The sequence below is a fragment of the Euwallacea similis genome, chromosome 35 (genome assembly GCF_039881205.1).
Source record: "Euwallacea similis isolate ESF13 chromosome 35, ESF131.1, whole genome shotgun sequence".
Taxonomy (NCBI): Eukaryota; Metazoa; Arthropoda; class Insecta; order Coleoptera; family Curculionidae; genus Euwallacea; species Euwallacea similis.
The window spans coordinates 214,582-242,273 of NC_089643.1; the positions used below are offsets into that span (position 1 = coordinate 214,582).

Sequence of the window (27,692 nt, forward strand, 5' to 3'; positions counted from 1 at the left end):
ACTAAAGATTTTATGGGCTTCGTTTTGGCAAAAGTTTATCTTTTAAAGGTCTTAAATAAAAAGAAACGATTACAGAAACGAGGAACAAAGTTATTTTTAATTTTTTTCGGATATTTCGACTTGTTTACTCAGGGATTAGGCCGTTTGCGATAACAACAAAGTAATATATTCTGGAACGGGAGTTGCAGGTATTTTCGAAAAAACTGAACAGCTTTGCTGTAGACGACCATTATTGAGGATTTGAGCGTCCACAAAAATTATGAACAGCTTTCACAATGACGGAACCAACATAACCGACAGCTTACTTCATCGCCGTTTTGTAGCAACCTTTATAATCACTTTCTGCAATAAATTGAAGCTTATTTATTGCAGAAAGTGATTAAGTTGCTACAAAACGTCGATGAGGTGAATTGCCGGTAAAGTTTGTTCCACTATTGCGAAAGCTCTTCATTAATTTTCTTTTGGGGCAAATTCTAAAAATGGGAATATCGACAGGCACATCGAGGAGTTTTTAAATGCTCTGGCAATCACACACTGGCCGAACCTAATAGGTAATAGGTAAGTCAGGTTCATGGAGCTAACCCGAACAGACCAGTCGTCAAGGAAGAGAACTGAAATGACCGCAAGATCATCTAGAAAATTCTACTATTTACATCCAATTCACAAGCAGAATTTTAAAATGTCGTTTGAATGCTTAAATTAACTGATTTAAAGATATTTATACGTAGTACTTAATCGACAAAGAACTCTGACATCACTAAAAAACTTATTACAACATTAATTCCTAAATTTTAAATAAATTAGTCGACAAATGTAAATCGGGCCATTAGCTATCCAATTCTAAAGACCTTATAATGACTTATTACTGAAAATGTTTTAGTCCAGTGTATTTTTTTTAAGTTTATTCGATTTTAATGGTTAAAAGTCATTGGTGTTCAAAATTACTATATACCAGCTGCTAGATCCCATGAAATGCGCATTTATCTGCAAATCAATAGGTCATCAATTTGAGCACAATCAGAGCATCAAGACATAATGATTGGAGGTAAATAATCAATTTATGTAGCTAAGAATGTAGACAAGAACTTGAAAAGTTCGACGCCATTGATTATAAGTCATCGGGCAAAAATGCTTAAAATACGTGAATTTTTACTAATGATCATTACTTTAGGTACTTAGAACTACCGTCAGCAATTTGAATGGAATACCCGTTAATAGGTGAAAGTTTCATGGTTTATACTGGGTGGTGTTTTTTACTGGATTCTATCGTGAAGTGAAGAATGCCGTAAATTACTCAGGGTGTGTGGACCGAAATGAGTACCTGAATAACATGTGTTGGCAAACACGCATTTCATCTTCCAGCGAGTGGGATGGTCAGTTTTGTTTAAACGTTCAAATTATAAAAAAGAAAGAATAGGACAGAATTCAACAGGCGAATACCACATTTTTACGATGAAGGACTAAAATAAAAGTTGTAAAAGGTGTCTCAAAATATACGCAAGAAGTAATTTTGCTAAAAAACACAATTTCTTAATTAGTAATTTTTAATAATATTATTTAATTGATAATTTGGTAAATTGTTAATTGATTTATAAAGTATACACGAGAGGGTTATTCCCGGAATAGCATATCGCGTAAGTGGCCTCCACAGCTTTGCTGGCACATGCGCACTCTTTTGATCAAATTTTCCATAACCGTCCTAAATAAATGTGACTTTTCAATTTCGTTAATACAAACCTCAATTTTCTCTTTAAATGCGTGGGTTGTCGTGGGTTGCTGGCATAGATCGTAGATTTCAAAAAATCCCAAAGGAAAAAGTCCAGGGGTGTTAAGTCACATGACCGTGGCGGCCAAATCAGGAAATGACGGCCCAGAAATAACTCATGCAGCAATTAAATTATGTCGTGGGCTGTATGGCATGTAGTCCCGTCTTGTTGAAATCAAGTGTTTTCCACATCCATATCTTGCAATTTAGGTATCAAAAACTGGATTATCATGTCGTGATAGCGAACGCTGTTAACCGTTATCGCCTGACCACGTTTTCAAAAAAGAATGGTCCGATGATGCATCCAGTCCAAAAGGCGCACCAAACACGTGGTGGATGCATTTTTCTTTCAACAATAACGCGCGGATTCTCTGAACCCCAAATGCGACAATTTTGACGATTAACGAAGCCATCAAGAATGGTGATGAAATGAAATGAAAGAAATGAAAATGCGCTTCATCGCTGAAAATGATTTTACTTGAAAAATCGACATCCACTTGTTGATGTCCATAATCCATTCAAGGAATTGGCTTCGCGCTGCGTGGTTAGTAGGCTTCAGTTCTTGAGTTAATTAAACTTTGCATGCACGAAGATGCAAATCTTTCGTGAGAGTACGCTGTGGAGATCTTTTTGAAATGTTCAATTCTTGATAACGGTGCCGAATTAAAGTTCCTGGAGTTTCAGCAACACTCTTAGGAACTGCATCAATGTTTGTTGTTAAACGACTTGTTGAAGGACGGCCAGAGTGTCTAAGATCACTGATTGATCCAGTCTCCATACATTTTTTAATTAATTTTTTCACAGTGGATCAATTGAAATCGCTATTCCGACCATATTTTGTATTAAAATCTCGCACTGTAGCTACTAAACCTTCATTATTTTAAAAAAATCGCTCAACAATGAAAACGCGTTGTTCTTTCGAATATCGCTCCATTTTTAATAACCCTAACCTGTCAGATGTCACGCCATCTTTTTTCATTTGTTTTAACATTTTATGACAGAAATAGCGCGAAATTCAAATCTTGCGTAAATTACGGAACGCCCTTTATTTATAGTCATCCATTTTATTCTTCATGGAACGCCTAAAAAACAGTCGAAACGTAAATCGGATTTAATCGCTATTTTTGTGAGATATCAACACAGTATAAAACGAACTCCATGTTAAAAGGGTAAAAAAATATGCCGTCTCAGATGGGGCTGAAAATCTATTGGATGATAGTTCTTACGGGGCCTAAAAAGTGCGGAGTAATAAGAAGAGACCCGACCCAAAAACAACTTGTAGATTATCTGTGACAACTAAAACACGGTATATCGTCTATAGTCTGGCAATCACCAAAGTTCAAGTAGATATCTGGATAATTTATTTGCTGTAGTGAAATTATTAAATCTTTTTGAAATTTCAACACTCTCCATATCACCAACAAAGTACTTTTTGAAATTTTTGTTATAAGATATGCTTCTCTTAATTTGATGAAACGCATCGTGATTTCCCCACCGAGTATCTCAAACGTCCAAATTTCATTAAAACTCACGTCAGGCTTTATAAAACTGGCATCCATAGAAAAATCGAAAAAACTTTCAAATTAATACGCGAAAAACTGCCAGAGAATTGAATGTCACACGTGTAACTGTGTGTAATATTCATTCTGTGTGTAAATTTTAGAAACGTAACTACTTCATCCTTATCATATGTAACGTGTGCAAGCTGTATTACATGGGAATTTTCCGTTCAGTATAGATTTTTGCACTTGGTTACGTGTTCAATTAGTGGCACCCCGGATTTTCTAAATAATGGTCTTTTCACAAATGAAGCTTTGTTTTTTCGTAAGGCCATTAAGTCACATATAGATCTGGATAAAATCGCCGGCAGCCGACTGTATTCTTTCCTGTGTCCATTGATAGGTCGATTTCTAGACACAACAGAAGATTGAGCGGCAATCTATTGAAGACTGTCTGGCGGAAAAGATTCAATCGGCCGATAATTCACTGATTCGCTGCCTATACGTAGCACAAGGTTTTCGGAGCAGCGTTTCTCCTCCAAGAGAAAATCCGTCTTTTGAACCGGACAGAATTCTCTCCTTTTACTATCATTAAACTATAACTACTAAGCAATGACTCCTATTTAATTTTATATTCATGGCATTACCTTATGTTACATTACTTTTTTGCTCCCTGTAGTAAGGGCCAAATTATTGTATCGCTGGCAAGTTTCACAAGAACACAAAGTTCCTGTTAAATTAGAAACAAGTCTGAGAATAGTGTGAAATTCCACCGCTCCAACAACCCCTACTTGCGGGTGAGGCATTATTCTAAAATTGAATACAAAAAAGTAATAATTGTTGTAATCCCACGGTGGGTCAAAAAATGTCTATATTTTATATTGTTTCACGTTTTTCTAATTATTACACATATTTTTCTGATTTTCGAGACATTCGTAGCGATCGTAAGGTTTTGATAAGTTGTGAAAAAGGTGCCGCAACTAAAATCAATTTTTACAGAGGGTTTAAAAACGCTTTGCAAAAAACTATTAATGAAAAATAAAGCAGGGGATAACATGTTCATCACTTTATGAAAAAAACTAAACATTAGTTTATTATTCCAAATAAACAATTTTTTCAATTTTTGTAGTACGTTGGTAATTGATAAACAACAACAAAATCATAAAACCGAAAAGAATTGTTTATTTGAAAACATATAATAACATTTTTCACCTACAACTTTAATTTTTAAGAAATTTATAGTTTTAGTATTTGAAGTATTTAAAGTAAAACCTAATTTTAAAGGAATGAGTGTATGAAAACCGGCTTAGCTGCGTGGCAAAAAAAATCCATTTAACCATCGAAATTGAAATCTGCTGTACTGTACCTATTATCTGAACCTTATGTGTACAGGGCGCACATTGACAAAAATTTTCTTAGGAATTCACGACACTCAATGATAATTCGCTATCTTAAGTCTTCAATTATTTCTGGTTAGGTTTTGAACACTACAGATAATCTACAGATAATAAACAGGATTCGACGATTCGCTAGATAGAAAAACATTCATAAATACCGATAAAAGAAAAATATCTCATTTTTTACATCGAACATTATTATTAATTCTTTGATAACAATGTACGTCAAAAATGTGAATATCGTTTGTAATCTTGCGTGGCAAATAACGGACAACATTTCGAACACCTATTATAAAAAAATATTAATATTGAGTAATAAATCTTACGCTTTAATTTAATTACGATAAAACTTTCAATTACTCATCACTGCCATTACTTATTCCTGATTGAAAACCATTTAACTCTACACCTATATGTCCTACTCATGGATTTTGCCCCACACCCTTGCTATTTAAAAAATAAATAAATTCAGATGGCTGGGCTGCATTTGGTAGAGGGTGGTGAGTTCAAAATACCCTTTATCATCTTCCAGCATTATATTATGGAAGACCCTTTTTTGGATGTTTCCATGGCCGGCATTATTTTCAAGGTATTGGCATTTATACTTTTAAAAACTTTTGCTGGCATTGTTTCCAAGGATCATTGCCTAAAGGAAACGTTATATACCTGGAGGGAACGTTTGAAGTCTCCTGCCGAAACTTCAGCCCTTAATTTGTTACAATCCCTTAATTCATTTATGATGCCTGGCCCTAAAGAGACAATTGCTTATTTTATGAGGACGAGGCCCAAAATTACCGTAAATTTTGACTATTTTTTAGTATGGGCACCAAAGCAAGACACCTATCCGATTTTTATTGGGAATGATTTATTAGCACTTGACAGAGGTATGGTAAATGATGCCAAAGTGTTGCAAAAATAGTGGTTTTCATTAGGGGGCTATAAAACCATTTTTTTGTCGGGATGTGATTCGTGTGTCACGCTTCAAGAAGTTGATTGTCTTGTGAACCATTTTGCAAAAATATCGTGTCGTTTTGGAGAAAATATCCTTGAGTTACCTTTTCAGGTAGAACTGGAATATCGTTTATGTCAATATTGTACCATTTCTCTTTTTGTCAAACAAACCACTAGTGGTATTTTTCAAGGCTTACAAATCTTTTTCTAGAACATGGAAGTGATAGTTCCACATTTAAAGAATACTAGCTTGAAATTTTAAATCCTGAATTAACCCTAGAGTGCTATCCATATTTTCTAGTACCCAAAGAGTACCCTGGGGTTCAAGTGTATCTCAAAAGAAAGTTACAATTAGTTTTAAACAGTGAACCAATGAAGCCCGCTCCAAGAGGGGATAGCGGTGATGTGAAACTGCTGTGAAGGACAAATCGGTGTTATCAGCTAGCAAAAAATAGTAGAATATTTTTTCCTTTTTAGGGTACAGGTGCGACCCGGGTAGCATTCGGGGGTTAAAAAAGATGGGGAAACTAGTGTGCCACATTCGTGTGGCACTAACTAGGGGCTCGTAAAGTAGCATTTTCCGTGCGATTTCGGGAAAGGTGTGTTTGCAGTAGAATTAACGAACTGGGAAGTATTTCGGCGTTACACAACCAAGAAATGAATTACTGTCGAATTCGAAGCTGTGCAATTTCTGTTTTTTTTTTGTTAACTAAAACTCCATATGTTAATATTTTCAAGTATTTTTGTCTCCTATTCGCCTTCGGGATTCTGACCCGCTGCGTATAATATCGATAAACTTTCGAACCGATCAGTTATGAAAATAGAACCATAATTTTTGAAGAAGAATACGATAAAAAGCGCAATAAAACGCCCATGCTTCGGGAAATGATGAAACAATTTAATGGATTATAAAAATTCCCCAAACCGAGCTGAGGGCGCCACTGCAGACCCGTTTTTATGACAAAATAAATAAAAAACTGTACGTGCGTTTATATCGGAAATATTGCCCTCCTTTATTAAACTATTAATAGAGAGAAAACGCTCACTTTTCGTTCAGAGATGCATTGTGAAAGCTATTTGCAGGGTCGTAGGTGCGGGGTTTTTTGTTTTCGCAAATTCCAAAAAAACGTCCATTCCAAAAAACAATTCTAATTCGCGCGAATTGAACGATTTTTTCTTTGTTTTGCATTCAACAAAATTCCCGTATTTGTGCAGATGTTCGGAGAAATATTTTTACGCCAACAAACATTAGCTAAACACCCATTAGCGTGCACGGAGCAATTTTTGGTTAAGCCACTTCAGGATCAATTAACTAAAAACACATATCGCACTTATGCTACTGCCCAAAAAGCTGAGCATTTAAGACCCGGATTTTGCATCTAGATTAAAAAAACATTAGAAATCGATCTTTTTTATTACTCCGCACTACGTCCCTGCAATGCTATGAAATGTATGAAGGCGAGATTCCCGGTTCGTAAACATCTCTGGAAATTTTTCGAATAGTTTGTTTACTGTTTGTGTCTTTTTATTCCTTTAACCTCTTTCCAGTCATGACGAAGCTATTTCGATAAAAACATAATCGTCAAGGGAATTTTCTGGCATATTCGGTTCCAGGATATCGTGGGATGATCGATCGATATGGAATCGAATTGTCAGAAAATTGACTTTTTTCGGGGGTGCATGGGACAGTTTCTTAGCTCGATCAACATCGCTTATCAGGTAAATTAAATGTTTGAGAAACGTCGCGGGAGAGATGAAACCGTGATACTTAAATACAACGCATAAAACAAATTTGTAAGTCCGATTTACAGCCAGTTGGCTCATAGTCATTTTTTCCGTTTAATGCGTGTCGAGGTGTCCCATAAATCAAAAATTAAGTGATATAGCGAAAGAACATTTGAATTCCAATTTGAGTTCACGTTCCAACATGTGAATGTGGAACGTGAACATTAATGGAATGTTGTGAATCTTAATTAATTATAAATATAAATGTTTGGGTATTTTTTTTGTTTTGTTCTTATCAAAATTGCTCGTATAAGAACAATATGAAAAGCTTGTCCGAAACTCAATTTTTTTTTAGGTTTTCAAGACAACAAAATATTTTTTAAAACATACTTCGCTTATTACATTACAAATCAAAAATATTAAAAATTCAATATAAAATCAAAAATTTGAATGATTTTGGGTTAAAAATCAGCGGCAACATAAGTGGGGATTTACTATAAAATTCTATGTAAATATTATTTTTCTAACTGCCTTTATAGCTATAACTCCGCCACAAATTTATTCTCAGTTCAAAAATCCTAGAGAAAAGCAGTGCCGTAGAGGTTTTTAGAGTTAAAACAATTTGAAATAGCATTTTTTTATTCAGTTTGAAATAGCCTGTTAGGATAAACTGCTCCACTGATTTTCGATTAGGAAAAACAGAGTCGCACTATACAGAGTTTAAAAAAATTTAAATCGGATATAATTATTGTCTTTTAGTCTAGTCTTGAAAAAAGACCTTTTAGTATGATTTAGAATATTTTCAAACCCACCAATTTGAGTTTAAAAATTAACAACTGTCTGAAAAGATAGCCAAAATCCTAGACTGTTATTCAAAACTTTATATATACTTAACTATGTTTTTGGGCAAGATTCGTCATTGCTTTTTTACAGTTCAAAAAATACGTGCAAATTTAGTAAATTGGACAAGCAAATGTAGAGTGGGATATAGGAGGATTTAAAAAGGGAAAACCATCAGAATGAAATTGTATCTTGAAAACTCAATTATTTCAATTTTGGCAGCCTGTGTTTGTCGGCAATGTACGCCACTGATTCTTTTACAGTTCTTAAAAGGATAAAATTTTCTTTATAGGTGCACAAATTTAGTAAATTGTTTGAAGAAATGAAGCGATGTTTCATAGAGAATTTTAAAAAGGTAAAACTAGTACTTAAATTTTGTGTTCAAGGCGCATTATTTTAAATTTGATAATTACGATTCTAGGCAAGCTAAGAGCAGTTAAAAGCAGAAACGTTTCCTTTAAAGATGTAACATTTTTGTAAACTTTGTTTATCAGTAGCAGGGGCTTGTCATATAGCGTTTCCAAATAGCCATAAAAAGCTTTAAAATGTATTTAAATTTTGCCTTCAACGTTTAGTTATTTAAATTTCTTAACCAAGCTCTAAACAATGTTTATTAGTCATTTGTTGCATTTAAAAAACCCAAAACTCTTCTTAGAAAAGTGGAAATTCAGTAAACTGATGTGTTTGTTTGGGAATTAGGATTTTATAAGGCAAATGCAGATTATTACTTCAAACTTTATAATCGCTTCTCTACAGGGTGAATTTTTGAAGTGTTACAAAAACGTATCCAGAGAACCATTTGACCAGTTAAAATGAAATTTTACGAAATTAATATTCTGTAAGGAAGACGGATTTAGCCGTATTAATTAAAATTTTACGATACAGAGTTTCGTAAGGGTCTACTGACATTATAGTTCAAAAGTTCAAAATTGTCTTTACAAGCACTAAAAAGTTAAAATTTTAATGAACAGATATAAATTTTCTCCTCAAAATTCATTTATTTAAGTTAGAAGAATCCTTCAAAAATTTTAAATTTAATAACTTCCGTTTCTTATCAAGCTAAGCTCCTGACTAATATACAGTTTCAAGGCCCAACAATTCCTTTAGAAATTTGAAAGTTTTGCGAACTGTTTTAGCAAATACGTTAGGGTCCCACTAAGTATTATTTTTAAAGGGTCAATACAAATTTACAGATTTTGCCTTTAAGATTTTTACAACCGTGTTGCTAGACGCCACTGACTTCTCTAGTTCAAAAGTCTAAAATTTCCTTTAGCGTGAAAACTTAGTGAACTATTTGAGCATATGTAGGGCCATATTATATGGGGAAAAAAGGGCACACACAAAATCTTGTGCTGAAGACTTAGCTATTTTAAATTTGATGAATTGCGTCTCCTGATGAGCTAAGCTATTGATGTCATCTCATTTGAAAAGCACTTAAAAGCAAATTTACTTCAGGAACATAGGACATAATCGTATTTATGGGGGTTCGAAATCCTTGTTAAATTCCCTTGAGAAGTGATATTTTCGTGAAATATTTTCCTCAGATATCCCACAAATTGAAATTCCTCATAAAACGATGCGCACATTCTAAAAAATAAACTCATTAAGAACATAATCCTCGCAATCATAACAGCCAGTCATACGATATTTATTTCCTCATTAAATTATCGGATAACATTCTCATTGATATTCAGACATGCATTCAAACTAATCAGTTAAAAAACAAACAATTATTCCGTCTATTAAAACAACGCGAAAGAGTTGTTGGGCCCTATCATTCGACCGTGGCGCCCCCGCTCGGAGGGTTAAAAAGGGTGGAGCTTCGACTCGAAGGGTTCAAGGGTGGGGGGCGTGTGCTTGACTAGCGACGTCATGTTCAATGCTCACTCAGTCGAATCTGAACTTCCGCTCTAGACAGATCGCATTCGATGTTTTCATCCGTCATTCGGTCATAGATAACTACGACCTGAACGTGCGCGATTACGTTTTGTTTTCATGTATAGTGATTCAATAGTTCCCACTAAAGTACTACGAGGTGGCGACTCAAGTGTGATTAGTGCACTTAAGACAATAGAGGAAATGCAGTCCGACGTTTCGAAGCAGGAACCGGCTTCCTCAGAGCAGCACGCGCAGGAAAATACGTACAACCCCATGCAGCCGGCTGGATGGCCGAAATTTGGGAATGCTGTATATCCTGCCAATGGGGTGGTGAGTTTCTTTAATTTTTAAAATTATTATTTACTGTATTTATTTATGTCTTCAAAAAAAAGGGAGATTTTTTTTTTTTTATATAAAATTTGTATTTGGATTCTCGTAAAATTCGTTTTCGATTTTATTGATCGGTGCCATATGGCTTATTGGTATTAAACTTAAAACTTGCTAATTATTATCTATCCATCCAAATTGCAATTATACCACTAAAAAAAACTCATTTCCTTAATAAAATATGCAATTTGCGTCATATAATTGGTTATCATAATTGGCTACTTACTGGAATTGGTTGAGTTGTAAAAACTTCTAAAAAGTAAAATTTATCACACAAGAATAGTTCATGACGTATTTTAACACAGTTCAAGGTTCAAATTGTGAAAATATTTTTGAAAATGGCGATTTAGTGGGGGAACCTACGGTTCTTCGTATAAGTACTATGTAGTTAGTGCTGAACATTCTTCCTGGCGTATGCAGGGGTTTTAAGCCGATTTAAAACTGTATGGATCGGATGTGAGTAATTAATTTTGTATGAAAATAATGTGTTTTCAATTTAAAATGGATAATATTGAGAATTTCAGATATTTCACAAAATTGTTTTTTTATGCGGTATGCACTTGCATCAGTATTGCATACATTTGGAAAAAAATGTTGATTTTTTTCCGGTATTTAACAGTTTTTTTCCAAGTTTGCAAAATTTTACTTTTTCCAAGAACAGTATTTTTTTTGAAAATTTGTAACTCATATTTATTTCTTACTTTAAGTATTTAATTTAGTAATTTTCCATATTTTTTCCCATTTTTAATATTCATTCTGCTTTCATTTAACAGTATTTAAAACACTTTCCTATATTTTGCGTGTCCTCTAAAGCATAAGTTTTTGCGGAGTCATAGTTTATTTTTATCTTAAAATCCTTTTTTGGTTGTCTGAAAATTCAGTACGATCGAAATTTTTTCTCGACCAAAAAACTTATTAGGGCAAAAGATCACTTTTGATTAATATAAGTGTTGAAAAATTCAAGGAAAAATTTAGGTTCTTTTTTCTCATGCAATGCTGGTTCCATATGCCTGTTTTCTTAACGCATCAAATTGCAAAGTTTCGTGATTATACGTAATAATTATGAAAGTATTAAATCTCAAACTCATTGGCGCAGAAACTCTATTTTGGTTACACATTTTATTATATTTTATTATAATTTTTAAAAAATTGCTTATTTCAAGTCTGTAGAAAAAGGTTTTCTTCTATCATCAAATGCTCCAGTCCTGCGCCTTTGTTTCTCAGTAAATCAAATGCATAATTCACTGTTCGACATTATTCTATCCAAAAACCATTGGGAATAAAAGGTTTATTGTGGTTATTAAAGTTATTAAATTATTTTTTAGCTTGTTCTTTAATAAAAGTTTTCTCTGGTGCTATTCAATGCCGCTTCAGTACGCCTCTGTTTCTTAACAAAATAAAATGTAAAATTTACTGATTACAGACAACAATTAGCAGATTATTTCATTTAAAAATCATTGGCACAGTAGACCTATCTTCACATTAAATTTGCTATTTTTTAAATATATAAGAGGGTTTTTGTGGCCCACTCAGTGTCCTTACTCGACGTTTCTACAATTCTTTTAGCAAATTACATTACGAAATATACTGATTATACAGAATAATTAGGCTATTCCATGCAAAGCTCATTAGCGCAGACGATCAAATTCGACAGGTCAATTATTAAAAAATTTTTAAATTTCGTGTGGTTCTGAATGTCTTAAATAAGCATTTATGCCTCGGTCAATTTTACTTTAGGTACGCCCTCGTTTTGCTTTTTTCGCATTCATAATTATTACAAACTTATTTGATCCAAAAGTCATTGGCGGCGTTTGATGTTTTTCGATTATTTTTAAAACTCAAATTCTAATTCAAAAGTATTTTCTCTACTTTTAAAATAGGACCCTTAACCGTTTCTTGATTTTTCTTCTTCAATTATTCACTATTAGATCCAAAAACCACTAGGTCCAATTGCAAGCACTGCGCATTTCGAGCTGTCCCCGGATGGGTCGCTTACCTCATTCCCACAAGATAGCAATTAATACAAGTACGTACTTCAAAGCCGCGTTGCCAGGTTTATGTATTTTTTGATGAGTTAAAATTATTTGCCAGTAATTAAGGGCTATTTCTCGCTGTTGGTAAAAACTCGAATTTGTGAACCTGTGAAGCGCATGGCAGAGTTTTATAATTCCTGACACAAATTTCTTATATTTCTAGATAAAATTCTTTGTTACAAAACTTCTATTTGCCTCCATTTGCTACCATGGAAACTAAACTTCTTGTTTTGGAAATTAAAAATTAAAGTTCTATAAACTAAGACATAAGGGCAAGTCGAGACCGCGGTTCTCTTTTTAGTTAAATATCGGAATAATAGAAAACTGTCACATATAAAACATTTCATTATGCAAAGGTGTTTATCAAATTTCTTATTTAAATAATGTGAGGTAATTAATTGGGAATATGTTAATTGTCTGTAGAATGAGTCACCGTGTTTTTCTCTCTCTCTCTTTTTTCAAGTATTTTTATTCAGAGCAGCAATAGTTCTCTTTGCCGTCTTCCTTAAAACTACCTCAACTCGCTTTCCTTCATTTTCTTTTCTCTGAAGACACCCAATGTATGAATAAAAATTTTATTGAATTTTCAAAACTTTCTCTTGACCCCTTCTAGACGTCACACGCCCCTATTCTCCGACATCCAAGCCCATGAAAATCGTGCTAAATGTCGCTAATTAGCGGATTTATTGTTCAAGAAATTATTAATCATATTCAAAAAATGCTCAATTCTAGCAGGCAATTAGCATTTTTCGTTGTCCGTGCGCACCTAAGACTCCTTAATATGCATATTCTAATGTCGCCATGGTCCCAAGAAAAAACTTATGTACATACATTGCACGAATTCAAGTGGAACAAAAATATTTATCTAATTCGCCAATGAGCGGTTGTTATTCCTATTACGAAGATAAATATATTATTTCTCAATTTTTTTTTAATTACTCTTACGTGGGGGGAAATTCCATGTTTCACTACTACGATCGTTTCCGAAAAAAGCCAGCTTTTTCTGAATCATTTACGATTATCCCGAATTGTCTGTTTACCCCAGAGCAGTGGTTCTAAAGCAGGTCAAATTTCACCTTGCTGTGATAATGAATCATTGACACACTTTCATGATGCGTTGTTTTCCCAATAAAAAAAAAAAATATCAGAGATGTTTGAGCGCACAAATTAGCATTAATTCAAAACTGATAAGTCATTTCCTTTGCCCGTTTTATCGAGCCAAATGTGCATTTTTTAAATGTTAAATAAAACGTGGTTAACAATAATAAAGCGAAACAAACAAGTGGTGGCTCGAAATTGTGTCTTTATTTTTTTATTATCACTCTGTTATTTATTCGTGTTATAAATAGTTACACCTGATAACAAACAAGGAGGATCTGATTGCACGCACGTGTGATACTTTTCGGGGAGGTTATAACATGGTTAAGTGCTTACATCTTACATCACAACAATAACGTAAGTTGAGTATTAAGTGACACCGCCTTTTTATTGCCTAATCATACCACATCTCTGAAACGTATTTTTAGCAGAAACTTTCCATTCAGCCTCGATCCAAAGTTGTTTTTTCAAGTTCTTAAAAATTAATGAGTCACATTTGAAACCGTAGTTAAAAAACATTGCGCAGTCCGACGTTGGCCCGGCATTAATCGTTTGAAAAACAGCCCGGTTGTTTTCGAAAAATAGGCGATAAAAGCACCGGGAAATCTGGGATGTAACCATTTCCTTATCCATTCCTTTTGCCTTTAAAAAGGTAAAACAAACAAACAGCCTAAATTTAACGCACGCGGGGCCTTTGATTCGTTTTAAACAATTGGTTTTACATTATGTAAACATGGTTTTTTATGACTGCCTTTTGATGAACAGGGACGTATTTGATGTCATCATATGATTGAGTCATCCGTGAAGATTGACAAATTTGACGAGTCTTTTTTTTTCTGAAGGCACTTTCTTCGCTCCGAACCCATTTTTTACTTCTTCAATGCATTTCCATCGGTTTACCGTAAGCTCGGTTTTAGAAGAACATGGAGAAATGGTTGGTTTCGACATGGAAAGTCTCTTCAAAGAAACACAAATCTCAATATTTTGATTTTTTTTTAATTATTGGATGTGATATCATTTAAGAGCCATTTACCCGTAAATCGTCACGCATCAATATGGAAAAATATAGCACACATTTTTGAAATGAGGAAAAGTTGAGAAATAAGTTTAACTACCCTAGATTCATTACGGTGCTTACCTTAAAATCCGCACATAAATGTTACCTCTTAATTTCATTTTCTCGATACTTTAAATTTACCCATAAATTCCCGAAAATTGATCCATTCCTATTTGAATAGCGAAAAGTTCAAAAATAGATTTAGTCTCCCTTAACTCCTCAAAACGGTGACCCTAAATTCGTCAAATAAAATAGTGTTCATAAAAGTTTGGTGCTCTTGAATATTTTGAATTGGCTTGTAAATCGACAAGCAAGTAAGATCAAGAAGCTTTTGAAAAAAATTATTTGAATGAAAATCTAGGAATCTCTAATTGACCTATAGATCGTCAAAAAATATGAAGAATCGCCTAACAGAGCTAACGCCTATGGATGAATTGTCGAATGACAGAGAATTGAAAAATAAGTATACGTTAAGGTTTACCTTCGTATCTGCCTTAATTTTTTTTCTCTCAATTTCGCAAATTAAAAAATATTTCTGAATGTTTTAAGAACTCGAAACAGTTCTGCGTTCTTTGAATTAACCTTTAAAGCTACTCATATAATCATAAGAAATTAGACTTGTCAAATAAACTCAATACAAGATCTTTTGTGGAGTATTTTATAGCAACAAAAAAAAAATTTAGCCCCATGAACATCTTAAATTCTTCAATATTGTTACCCTTTCAATGCGCTGAATTCTTCTTAATTTTGATAAGTGACGGGATTTATTCATTAAACAACATTTTTTAATTGTTTGTCACTTAAAACATTTCCCAATTACTAGATTTATTTCGATTAACCCATTTCCGAATGACGAAAAGTTGGAAATAACTATTTATATAACCAGTGTGAACGTAGATTTGTGTAACGAGTAGGATTTTGTGGGATGAACGAAGCGAGGTCGAGTAATATGACACGAGCTAGACAAAATGCATTTTCTAATGAGCTAACAAATTAGAAAAAAGGCAGAAATCTGAATTTATTCATGTTGTACGCCGTATTTGTAGAACTACTTTAACCATTGTTGTTATTCGTCCAATTTTTTACGTGAATTACTAAATGAAGGTACCAGCTCTCATTATGTAACTAATTTTGAAATACATATTTAGACAACGATTTTGGTTAAGAAAACCGCCACTTTATTAAAATTAGAAATATATGTTCAATTCCGGAGATTCTTCAACGTTATTCTCTTATATTTCTGAAATTAAACTATATGAAAGATCCTTTTAAAGACCAATTTGTACGTTAAACCTAAATCTCAAAAGACACATTGTCGAAGAAAAATTATCATAGAAAAAGTTAGTGGCATGTCCGCAAAAGACTTGACGGTTGAAATAGAAATGGAAAGAGAATGTTAGGTAATCCAGCGACACGTGTTCCTACTTACTGGCAACATCAGGCATGCCTGGGTCCAAAGTAGGTACACATACACCGTGGCGCGCATGTCCCAACATGCGCATATGCTGGTGCCGTCTGGAAAGGATCGAAAGAAAAAAAAGAACCACAAGAAGGCACCAGCTCAGCTCAAACATTCACAGTTTCGTTAATTTATGGAATGAATCCATCACAACTACGGTTGTTTTACAATGGATTCCTGCTGTGATTTACACAAGTACAAACACGATGAACATAAGTAGAAACACGTGTCGCCGGATTGCCCAACATACTCTTTGTACTTCCACTTGAACGCTCAATCCTTTTGTGGACTTGCCATTAAACTTTTCTAACATGCATGTTTACTCGTAGTAAACCTGTCCATTAAAAATCATTTTATTACTATGTTATTTAAAGACTTAATTTCTACTAATAAACAGATTTCAATCGGACACACAGCATAAAGCAACTTCCAGAAATACAGAACTTCTGAATAGCAAAAAGGTTGTTCCAATGTACCTTAAATCGGATTCACTTCATTGCTATAGTTGCAATCAAACGTTTTGAATATTCATCCAACCACCATTAATGAGAATTCACCGTGTTATAACACAATCCTTTATATTGAAAACCTGCATATTTAGCCTTAATTTAAATCTGCTTATATACAGCATTGACTTATTCAGGACCACGGGAATACTTGTGAAAATACGCGTAATTTAATAACTTATGTACAACTTTCCAGTTGATTGCCATTGCATATAAAATAGCTTTACCATCAGTCGTCTTTAAAGCAATTTTTAAAAATTCTAACGTAAGGCGTTTTTATTTTAAACTCACATACATATTAATCACAAAATCGAGTACCAAAATATTTATGGCTCTTGCAAAAGTGCTTCCCCAAATCCACCCTAAATTCTTATGCTATATTACCAAGACATGAAGTCGTTTTTCCCGAGCAGGTCTTATAGAAATGTCTAATAAACGGGTATCTAACCCTGTGCCTGAACCCTACTTCAAATAATTCTCAAATTTTACAAGTTTTCAGCTACTTAAATTTTTCCCCCACCCAAAGAAAAAAATGTTAATAAAATAATTTCTTTTTTTCAGAAAGAGGAACCCATGGACGACGCACCCCACGACTCTGGGGTGACCTCCTGCAGTGACCTCTCAATTTCCCCCGCCAGCATCCGAAGCAATACTAATACCACATCCCCCGCCCCCGCCAACACTTACCAATTCTCCTCGGCAAACAGCAATCTGCCGCAACCCGTTTGGTACAACCACCCTCAGAGCCCAGAGGGGGCCAAGCAGCCTAACAACCCCAGCCCGGTTCTGGCAAATAAAAACGAAGGAAACGTCAATGGTATGGACGGATTTCGGAGCCCAAAGATGAATTCTCACGGAAAGATGAAGGTGCATAAGTGCAAACAATGTGACTTCTCCGCATACACCAAAGTTGAGTTTTGGGCTCATTCTGAAGTACACATCAAAACCGATAAAGCACTGAAATGTCCTCAGTGCCCATTCGTGACTGAATACAAGCACCATTTGGAGTATCATCTGTTAAATCATGCCGGGGCTAAGCCGTTTAAATGTCCCCAATGCGAGTACTCCTGCGTCAACAAGTCGATGTTGAACTCTCATTTAAAGTCTCATTCAAAGGTGTATCAATACAGATGTTTTGATTGCAATTACGAGACCAAATATTGTCACTCTTTGAAGATGCACTTGAGGAAGTACACGCATACCCCCGACGTAGTACTAAACCCAGATGGTACTCCAAACCCTTATCCAGTTATTGATGTGTATGGCACTCGTAGAGGGCCCAAAGTCAAGAAAACAGGAAATTCTCCCCCAATTGTGGGACCACCAGCAATTCAGGCCCCAGAAATATCAAATCAACCAAAGATGCCAGAAGTATCCCCACCCATGATGCCTGAAGTACCAATGATGCCAGAAATACCAATGATGCCAGAAATGCCAATGATGCCAGAAGTACCAATGATGCCACCTATGCTGAACCCATTATTGAACCCCCAGGCAATTTTGCCATTCCCCTTGCTGCCGTTGCCCGGATTCCCTCCAATGGGTCCAGAGATGATGCTGAATATTCACAATATGTTCAGGGAGCGCTTAGAGGAATTAGCCAAGCACAATATGGCCACTAGCAACCCAGAGCCAATTCGGGACGACACGGGCGCCCTGGACTTGACCAATAAGACATCGGAACGCGGAGATTCGGAAAACGAGGACGAGGCGATGACTACTGTGTTTAGCAATGTTGAGGTCGTTGAAAATCAACCTGAGGTGAAGACTGAAGGGGAGGCTGAGGAGGACATTACCGTTTCCAAGCAGCAAGAGTTTGAATGCGAACCCTGCGGGATTTCCTTCGAAGATGAGGTGCTCTACAGAATCCACATGGGCTACCATGGGTACAACAGCCCGTTTACGTGCAATATGTGCGGGGAGGAGTGCAAGAACAAAGTGAATTTCTTCATGCACATTGCGAAGGTTGCACATTAAGTGGTAAAAATGTTAGGCGTGTATTTAGAGTAAATAGCGGTATTTTAGTAGTCATATTTCTTCGAATATAAGTCGGTATCTTAAACTGCTAGTCATCTCGACTTGGTGCAATTGTTTTAGATTAGGAGAAAAAGACATTTCATAGGTTATTTTATGGTCAAGTTTAGGATTTTCTCCTGTCTGGCCACTGTGGATTTACTTCAGTACAACTCCGATCTCCTTAGTTTAATTTTAGTGTAATTGTGAAAGTTTAGTTATATTATAATGCGGTATAGTCCTATTTTTATACCAGTAATTCCATTTTATAATAATTGTCATATAGTGTAAATAATTTTTTCTACGATACCAAAAAGAACTGTCTGTAAATAATTTTGTGATTGTCTTTAAGTATTAGTGGGTCATCCTGTAGAGGCCATGTCTAACTGAGGATCGACTCAGTTTAAGTCAATTTTATGACTGAGTCAGTCTTCGATTGTATACCCTAAAACCATAAGACTGATCTTGCAGAGATTTTCGAAGAACTTTATCTTAAATTTTAGTTTGAATCGTTCCCAAAACAAAAATAAAATTCTTCGAACACCTATTTGTATAATAACTCCGCGCTCTGAGCCTAGTAATCAATTTTTGTGACTGTTTTCATTTTCGTAATTTTAATAGTTCTAGTGTTAGTTTATTGTGTTGTACAGACGTTTTGCGCAAGTATCTTGCGCAGAATGCCTGAAAGTACATATTTCCAAATTCGCTTTGCTCAACAATTCCCACTGAAATGACCCCGAGGAAATATATGTGTGTGTGTGTGTATAAATATATATATAATATATGTATATATATGTATATATATATATATATATATATATATACAGGTCATTAATGTGATCCTATTAAAAACTATGAGGGTAAATTTTTGTAATAAATAATGTAAGGAATCTAAATAAGAAAATGTTCGCACGCTTCTCGTTTCAGTAATGCGGGGCGTTAAAAGTTTAAAATTTGTTTTCATTTTCTTATTAATTTATTTTTAATGTTTTTAAATTTAGTAATTGCTGGAGCTATCCAATACTTCGATCGATAGCACTTTCGTCTTATTTTTATTAAATTTTAATTAGATTAAATTTTTTTAAATTTAATTCTTTTAATTAAAATTTTTATTATTTTTATCATTTTTTTGTGACATGATCACATTAACACCTTATATAATGTTATTTTATGGGAATGAGTGGGCTTCCAATTTCGGAAATATCACCCTTCGTACATAGTGTTTGATTGGCATTAGTATAATGGATAATTTTAAAAAACTATCCTTTTCACTAATGTGGTATATGCGTAGGTTAATTAAAGTTGAAATTTAAATTTCAACGCCCGAACAAAAAATTAAAAAAAAAAACAAAAAAAAAGTAACTGAAACCATTCCAATTCAGTCTAGAAAACAAACTCTTTTTAATATCATCATTTCATGGACATTATCATAGGCCCCTGTGATGCATGTATACCATGATTTGGAAAGGGAGTGTTTTAAAATTTTCAAGGAAATTTCGTGTCACAAATTTCAATCTTTTGCATTTGTATCGGCACGAAATTTGCCTTTCACTTTATGACGCCAACATCGTCATAACCCCAGGTCATACCAATGATGGACCGGAATTCGCCTTATATATGTAATAATTAATTATTACGAAGATTTCTAATAAAATGATTTGAAAATATTCTTGAAGTTTTTTTTTAAATTTGCACACGAGGCAGATAATTTTCAGTGGGCTCGTCTTATTTGTGATTAACAAATAATCAACCTGGTGACATCACTGATTGACTGATATAATATGGATTTGTTGCATTCGAGTGTGTTTTTCGAACAACAGTCTACAAGGAATTATTATTTGTTTATTGGCACATGATTGAAAATTCCGGTTATAACCGAATTCGAGGTAATAAATAAGTGAAAGACAACAAAGTATATTGGTTCCTATATTATCAATAATAAAATAGTGCTTGTATTAGTGATGGTGTTAAACTATGATAAATCATAGGGATTCAGGAAAATTTTACAATAATTCGAAACTTCTGTTTACTTTCTTAATTTATTATACAGTAAAAATGTTTTTGGAGACAACAGTAGAGCAAGGCCATAAGTATTTCATTGAGGTTTGACTTTTCAAAATTTGTTATCGCTTATTTTTTTACAAGAAATTAAAATCCTATTTTTAAATAAAATAAACGAAGTTTAGCAACTCAACGTCAGTTTCTGGCAGTTAAACGCTTTAAACTCGGATGTCTGTCTTTGTCGCACTTGTTTAGCGCGCTTTAAATGACGCCATGACGGTTTGACAAATGAACAACGCAATGTTGCCGCATACGGAAGAATCTATACTGGGAATTGGAAACTATTAAGATAATTATAGGTTGTTTTATTACGTGCAGTTTTGTTTTATTAATTCAACCAATTTAAGGAGCTGTTTTAACTTTCATCATCTGAAATTAATTCTATTCTATGTTAAACCTGAACACTTCAATTAATGACGCCCTGGATTCTCAATTTAGGTTCAAGACACCTTCAAATTCATGAAAATATATATGAAAATAACCCAGTATGGATTTCAGAAACTAAAAATACATTACAACCCCGTTTGTGAAGGCTTATAAAGCTTATCATAAATGACTAATAAAATTTGACATTTCTTAGATCTCTTGCTTGAATGATGTGTTAAATTGGGCTACGTCACTATTTATTATTTATAGAGGGATAAAATGATTGATTTCGATGGCACCGCTCGATTTTTGTTACATTGGAATAAGAGGCGAGGAAGCTTTCAGATTTTTTGAGAGAGCCGTAGTCCACAGACTTTGATCATCGAAGTGCGAGAGTCCATGAGGAGAATCTCCAGACCCAATAATGAATTTATGTCCGTTGGATACATCCATTCTAGAGAAAATGTCACCTGCGTTAACCTCCTCTATGTTTCCGGTAATCCGACATAATGCAATATCGAGGCGAGTTCGAGATTCTCCTTAGGGTAGATGGGATTCGCTATCGCGAACAAGAGAGCCTGTCTTAGGCTTGGATCTTGTTATACTGATTCACAACTTTTTAATAGAAGCACTTTTTAACTATCCATTGTCATTGGCTTTTAAGCGTCCATTGTCGCTCCATAATTGATATTGTCGTACACGTCGATCAGCATGACCCCTTGGTGATGCTGAATGGAAAGGACAGAATCGTTCTTGAAAAACGATAAGCAGTTGAACCCCTTACAAATAGGTTTCCACGAGGGAAAGATCATAAATAACAAGCTAATAATGCTCTGATCAGAAACTTTGAATGCTTTGGAGGACAGTAGAGGTAGTCTCTTGATTCTTTTAGACGCCTAGCTATGACAATGTTCACATGGACAAGCTATAGTCGAAGATACGCAATATAGGTCTGACGAAGGACTTTCGCGACATCTGACTACAATAATTTCAGCAGCACACAACTATGGCATTGTATAGTCAATGCCGATGGAGGTCCAAACTGTGAATATTGAGAGCTGGAGACACTCCAACACATACCATTCGATTGTCCTTTGCATCGAGACACATCTGATGTTCTGTATCATTGTCATCTGGGAGGTAGTAGATGATTCACTCATTAGAATTCTCGATCTACTGACTTCGCCATAAAGGATTGTTCCAGACATTGGACTCTTTTTGAGATGCACAGGCAACAAGATTTGATGGCACGTTCACTCCCCCCTTTTCATCATTCATTCGTTCTTGACACAATTTCAACGTGAATTCATTGAGATATCTTTTTTCCTGATCCAACAGGGACGTGGGCGTGTCCTAAACTCACTTCAGTGCGGTCGCTGGTGTCCACATGTCACGAACAGCAGCTAACTATTCGATGGCATAGCTCAGACAGCTTAAGGACTTTAAACTGAAAACACATGCCATTTAAATTCAGCCATTGTCTCTGCCCTTAATTTATCCAAAGGAAAAATATTTCAATCCTTGGTAAAACGTGATTTTTAATAAGATCAAATAGCATATACCGTGCATTTTTTAATTCACGATATTTGGTTTTATGTAATCAATTTTTAACTCCGCATTGAGCTCTGTTCTGCTCAAGGTACACCTATGAAACTTGGCTCAAATAAGATTTGCTGTGCTAACTCTACTGTAATTTGCTAATTAGTTTAAAAAAATCTTGGTAATAACACTAGCATTTGTTTTTTGAAAATTGATATCGCTTTACACTTCCCGTAACTATTTTTGCATCCTAGGAAAAGATAAAAAGGTATATTTTTGACTTTTAAAACGTGTTGTTGCAATTTCTTCCAAGTTTAAAACAACAGAAATTAAACAGCTACAAAAAAGAGATTTGTTTTAATAATAATTGTCAAAACTAAATTCTAAAAATGGACTCTACCGTTTGAAACAATTTCCATTTGCTGATAAGCAGTATTCCAAACGAATTTTTATTTTAAGCAGTTGTATAAGCTTTTGTGAACAATTAATGGAAAATTTGAAAAAAATCATTGGCGTGCCTTTTTTCCTTAAAAATATGTCATGCATGGCCGTATAAGAACTTTAACACTCTGTATCTCGGAAACTAAGCGTATTCGAACTTGAGTTTATATGAACTTTTTTACTTAAAAAAAACCTAAGCAATCACCCATTAAAATCTTTGGCACTTATTTACGAACACTCTGTATACTTTAATTAACAAAACCGTTAGTTCGCTTTGGGAACTTCCATGAAAATTTATAGCTCCGGATCTGGTTTCTCAAAAAAGAATATAATAATGGAAATTCCCTTATCTACAATTACCACAAATCTGACGAATTCCTCGAAATGTGCAATCGTTGATGAAATGCGTTTTGGACTAAAAAACATATTTTTCGGTCGCGAAAAAATCATCATCATCAGATAACATTGTGAAGCAAATATTTACCAACCACAAAAGCTATTATAGTTCTTACTAGTAAACAACCTAAAATAGGACTTAAATTATTTGTACATATACGAAAAACAACAGTAATTTTTTTGATAACTCACAAAGCGTAGTAATATTGTTTTTCCATGTAGATCGTCTGTGGAATATCCCATAAAAACAAATAACAACAAATTAATCATTGGTTCTTGAGAAATCTCGAGACAAACATCTTCCTTGACATTACACTTAAGACCCCTCTAAAACATCCACGTGCTTTACGTGTTAAATTGGTACCACTGGGGCAAACGGAAGTACCACTAAAGCTCGAAAGACATCTAACTTAAAAAGAAGTCGCGGAAAGCCCAGTGGTGTAGCGAACAACCCCTTGCAAACGCACATTCTTATGAGGGTGCAAACGACGGTACGCCCCTGACATAGGGTTCCCCAAGCTCTACCATGTGGCGATACTTCATAGCTGCGATTTATTTCTCCTGTTAAGGGAAGCGACTGAATGCTAAATTTTAGGAGATTTTAAATGCCATAATTGCATGCACATGTTCCGAAAATTTTGGGTATTTTGTCCCGTTTTTTCTGGGGAAATTACTTATCACCGTTGTCGCATCAACAAGTTGTTTTTCATGCTTTCAGTAGCGTAAAAAATGGGAGACACTTAGGTTATACACGTTTTCTGTTTTATAAAATTTAGCAGTTGACGCAATACGTACTCTCGATTACGAGTTGCAAATATCAGAATCCATTTATTGATTAAATTTGTAAAATTTTTGCACGAGGTAAATAAAATAATAAAATCGAGTGGAACGTTGTTTCAAAACGAAACTTTACTCGTATCTACAACACCATAAAGACCATCATGGCAATTAGACCAAAGGCTGTCGCAATATCACCATTTTTTAATACCTACTAGACGATACTTTCTGGTGTTAATTATGGCATTTGGGAAAATATAAGAATTCTCGCCAAAGCTTCTGGAGAGGTTCAAGACGTATAACAAAGACTAAGTGAATAAAATATCTATTATATTTTTATTTATTAATTTTATTATATTATACGTTCTGGAGCTTTGAATCGAGAGAATCCTGTATAATCCTAAAATTTCAACAAACGAAGTATTGCACAAACTCATTTTCAGGGTTTTTAGATAACACTAATCTCCACGTGGAAAATTTGCTTATTTATTGCTTTGTTTGGTACGACACTGCCTATTCAAATTTCCGGACAAAATTTCAATGTTTTCAAACATTTCAAGGAACACAATATCCGAAATTTGGAAGAGTTTCATTGTCCTAAATTTCGATGTAACAGTTTGCAAAAACCTCTCATTTTTACATGAAAATTTTTCTTCGTTTATTTAGCTTGATAACACATTTAAGCTTTAAAAAAGTTAAAGCGGCCAAAAAGTTAAAGCAACCAAGAATTCTTTTTAAGGGTTCAGAATTTATAGCATGGTGAAGATTTGTCACGAATCCTAAAAACAACGAGAAATTTAGCTGAATCGGTTAAATATCTCAAACTGGGCTTCGCATCAATTTTTCTTACTTATTGCTTTGGAGTATCCAATTGAGTTTCGAGAGAATGTTTAAAAATGTGCCTAGGCACATTGATGTATCCCATTAATTGAACGTCTGCCTTCCTTAAATGAACGTCAAATTAAAGTTAAAATAATGCAAATTGATTGGTAAATTTTTAACTTCAAATTGGAGGCTTTAGTGACATTTTAAGATGTAGAGAATTTTTCTAAGTTTTTTAAAATTCACATTAATATTTTCTCAATTCTTTGTATTGAATGTCAAAATAACGAAAATAATTTTAAACAAACTGAGGTTTTCAGAGGCGCCTCACGATGCCTAGAAATATTGAAACGTTTTTAAAATGTTTTTGTTTTAACTTTTTTGAAATGTAATTAAAACCAAAATTAAAGTTTGAAAAATTTTTAAACATTTCTTTCTCTTTTCTAATCATTACTCTTCAGTAACTTTTTCTGACGTCTAAAATTATTTATAAATTTGCATTTTTCCTCTAACGTTTAAAACGCCCCTGTACTTGGATTTAGATAACGAATTAAAATTTCCACCTTTTGACTTCATAAATTTCGATTTATTGACTGTTTAGCACCCAATGGTAACTATGATCCGATAGAGGTATTGGCAGCACCATTAAGACACCCGGAAGTATTCTCGATTTACTCAGAACCGGGACCAATCATAACCAATTTTAACCGAACACAATGAAGTTACAAGTAAAACCCGGTTGTAATTATTCAGGACCAGTTCTCGAAGTTGGTGTAAAACACGATTTTAGTTTATTTACATAAAAAATTGGGTTCTGTACGATTTGAGCGATCAAAGCGAAAACAAAGAATACATTGCAATTATTTTTAGTTTTAAGACTATTTTTAACATCTACCGATTACTAAAAAAACTGGTATTAGTCCTTGCTGTTGCATTTAAGAGGACATAAGAGTTTAATATGTACGTATGGGCACTATACAAGAAGTTTTGGAGAGGTTTAATATGGATGATAAAAACTGAATAAGCTAAATTGAGAGAATCCTATACTCCAACACTGGACGAGTGATGGAGCTGGAGCTGACACCAATTAAAATTCAATACGAAAATTAATTTCATCATAAATTTATTTATTTTTTCATATTTACGATAAATACTTTTTGCGATGTTCTTTCCCCAATGAATGTGCGTATGGAAAGTTTTATCGCATTGTCCTTTTCTCGTGGCCGCACTGGTGCCGAAAAGATCATCGGCGTGGAAATTAAATAATATGATATTTTCCCGCAAAAATGACATTGACAGGTAGTTTCTCACACTTATTACCAGAAAGTGAGTGCGACATTTGTTTATCAAACAGATGATACGGATCGAACAAAAATATTGTTCTTAAGTCGTGCGGAAAGTATTTTTTTTGTTGGACAATTGCCTGCTTGCCCGAACCCCGCTTTTCATTGTTTGTGCAACAATAGTCTCATGCGGGAAAATATCGTTTTCCGCATTTATTATAAAAATAACTATATTCAATAATCGAATAAATACAACAAAACGATATGAATTTACAAAACGTTAACTATACCCCGCCATTGCGTTTGGCCATTAAAACACGAGGGGCAATAAGAAAAACAATGTGGGATGAATCACACTGACCGTTGGTCAGTGCAAGGCCAAGGGCACGGGAGAGGGTGAATAATTGCCTGGGGCAGTACAAATGGCATAAAAGAAACTTATTTTCAATCTATTACAGACAATTCGACGTACGTGAAGGATTATTAATCAGCCAGCTTATTATTGCCAAAAGTGTTGTACAATTGCACTGCAGGGCTGGCTTGAGCCCATTAATATTAGAAATTATCAATTTAGTTAATTGCAAAGTAGAAAAAAGCCGAAACAAGAGAAGAGCCGCCATATAAACTACCGGGGGTGTTCCTAATCATGGATAAATATACCTGATGGGGCTCGTGCCTTTTACCGGATAATTAAAGATTTTCCGCCAAAAACACCCATTGGCATATGGCGTTGTTTGTAGTTAATGGTTTTTTTCGACTGCGTCATCTTATTCAAGTTTTCACCTATAATATCCCTAACATAATATCAGGGGTAGTTTTTTGCCTAACGCACTTCCTCTTAAATACATAAACACCTCTGGGGTGGCGCCCCTTGAAAAAGGAAAAAAAAATGCAACCTGACGAACACCCCATAAAAAACGGCACGTGTCGCATAGGGCTCACCCTTATTAAAAAGAGGAGTAGCCGGTTTAAAGGGATTTTTTGGGGTGATCTTTTTACCCTTGTAATCGCGTTTTAAGCTACAATGGAGATTGGCGCCGGTTTTGATCAGATAAGTGGAACCTGCAAACACTGCTGAAAAGTCATTATCAAGGGCACCTTTCTAACCTTGTCGGCATTTTTTCATTAAAAAAATTGGCACCTTATCTACGATGATAGTATTTGTTGTTCCATGTTATTATTAAATTTCATAAATTATTTATTGAAAACTTGTTATCTGTTATCAAAACTACATAATGGAAGCTTTGGAAGTATTTCCGATTTGAACCGGTAATTGCAAACTTTAGAATTAAAGGTAAATATATTTTTGCTGACTAATTTTCTAAAGAAATTATTGTGATAAATATATGAATCTCAAAGATTAGTTTTGTATACAATCTAAAGTAATTTTAACTCTCAA

At 34.4% G+C, this 27,692-nt stretch overlaps 2 protein-coding genes and 1 pseudogene across 2 annotated transcripts in view; 2 read left to right on the plus strand and 1 right to left on the minus strand.

The window, feature by feature from the left end:
- Positions 1 to 27,692, minus strand: part of LOC136418420 (cell division cycle-associated protein 3-like) — a 106,502-nt gene that overhangs the window by 40,848 nt on the left and 37,962 nt on the right. The window lies entirely within an intron of this gene.
- On the plus strand, positions 1,036 to 2,763 carry LOC136418436 (uncharacterized; annotated as a pseudogene).
- Positions 10,059 to 20,275, plus strand: hb (hunchback). The gene is made up of 2 exons (XM_066404549.1): positions 10,059 to 10,385; positions 17,157 to 20,275. Exons 1-2 carry the CDS (start codon positions 10,173 to 10,175, stop codon positions 18,570 to 18,572), a joined length of 1,629 nt encoding a protein of 542 aa, XP_066260646.1. The 5' UTR covers positions 10,059 to 10,172; the 3' UTR covers positions 18,573 to 20,275.

Bases quoted from the DNA above. Each gene is read 5' to 3' on its own strand.
- hb (XM_066404549.1), top strand. From the start codon at position 10,173: ATGTATAGTGATTCAATAGTTCCCACTAAAGTACTACGAGGTGGCGAC. The intron at 10,386-17,156 runs GTGAGTTTCTTT...TCTTTTTTTCAG, and splicing joins TATATCCTGCCAATGGGGTG to AAAGAGGAACCCATGGACGA.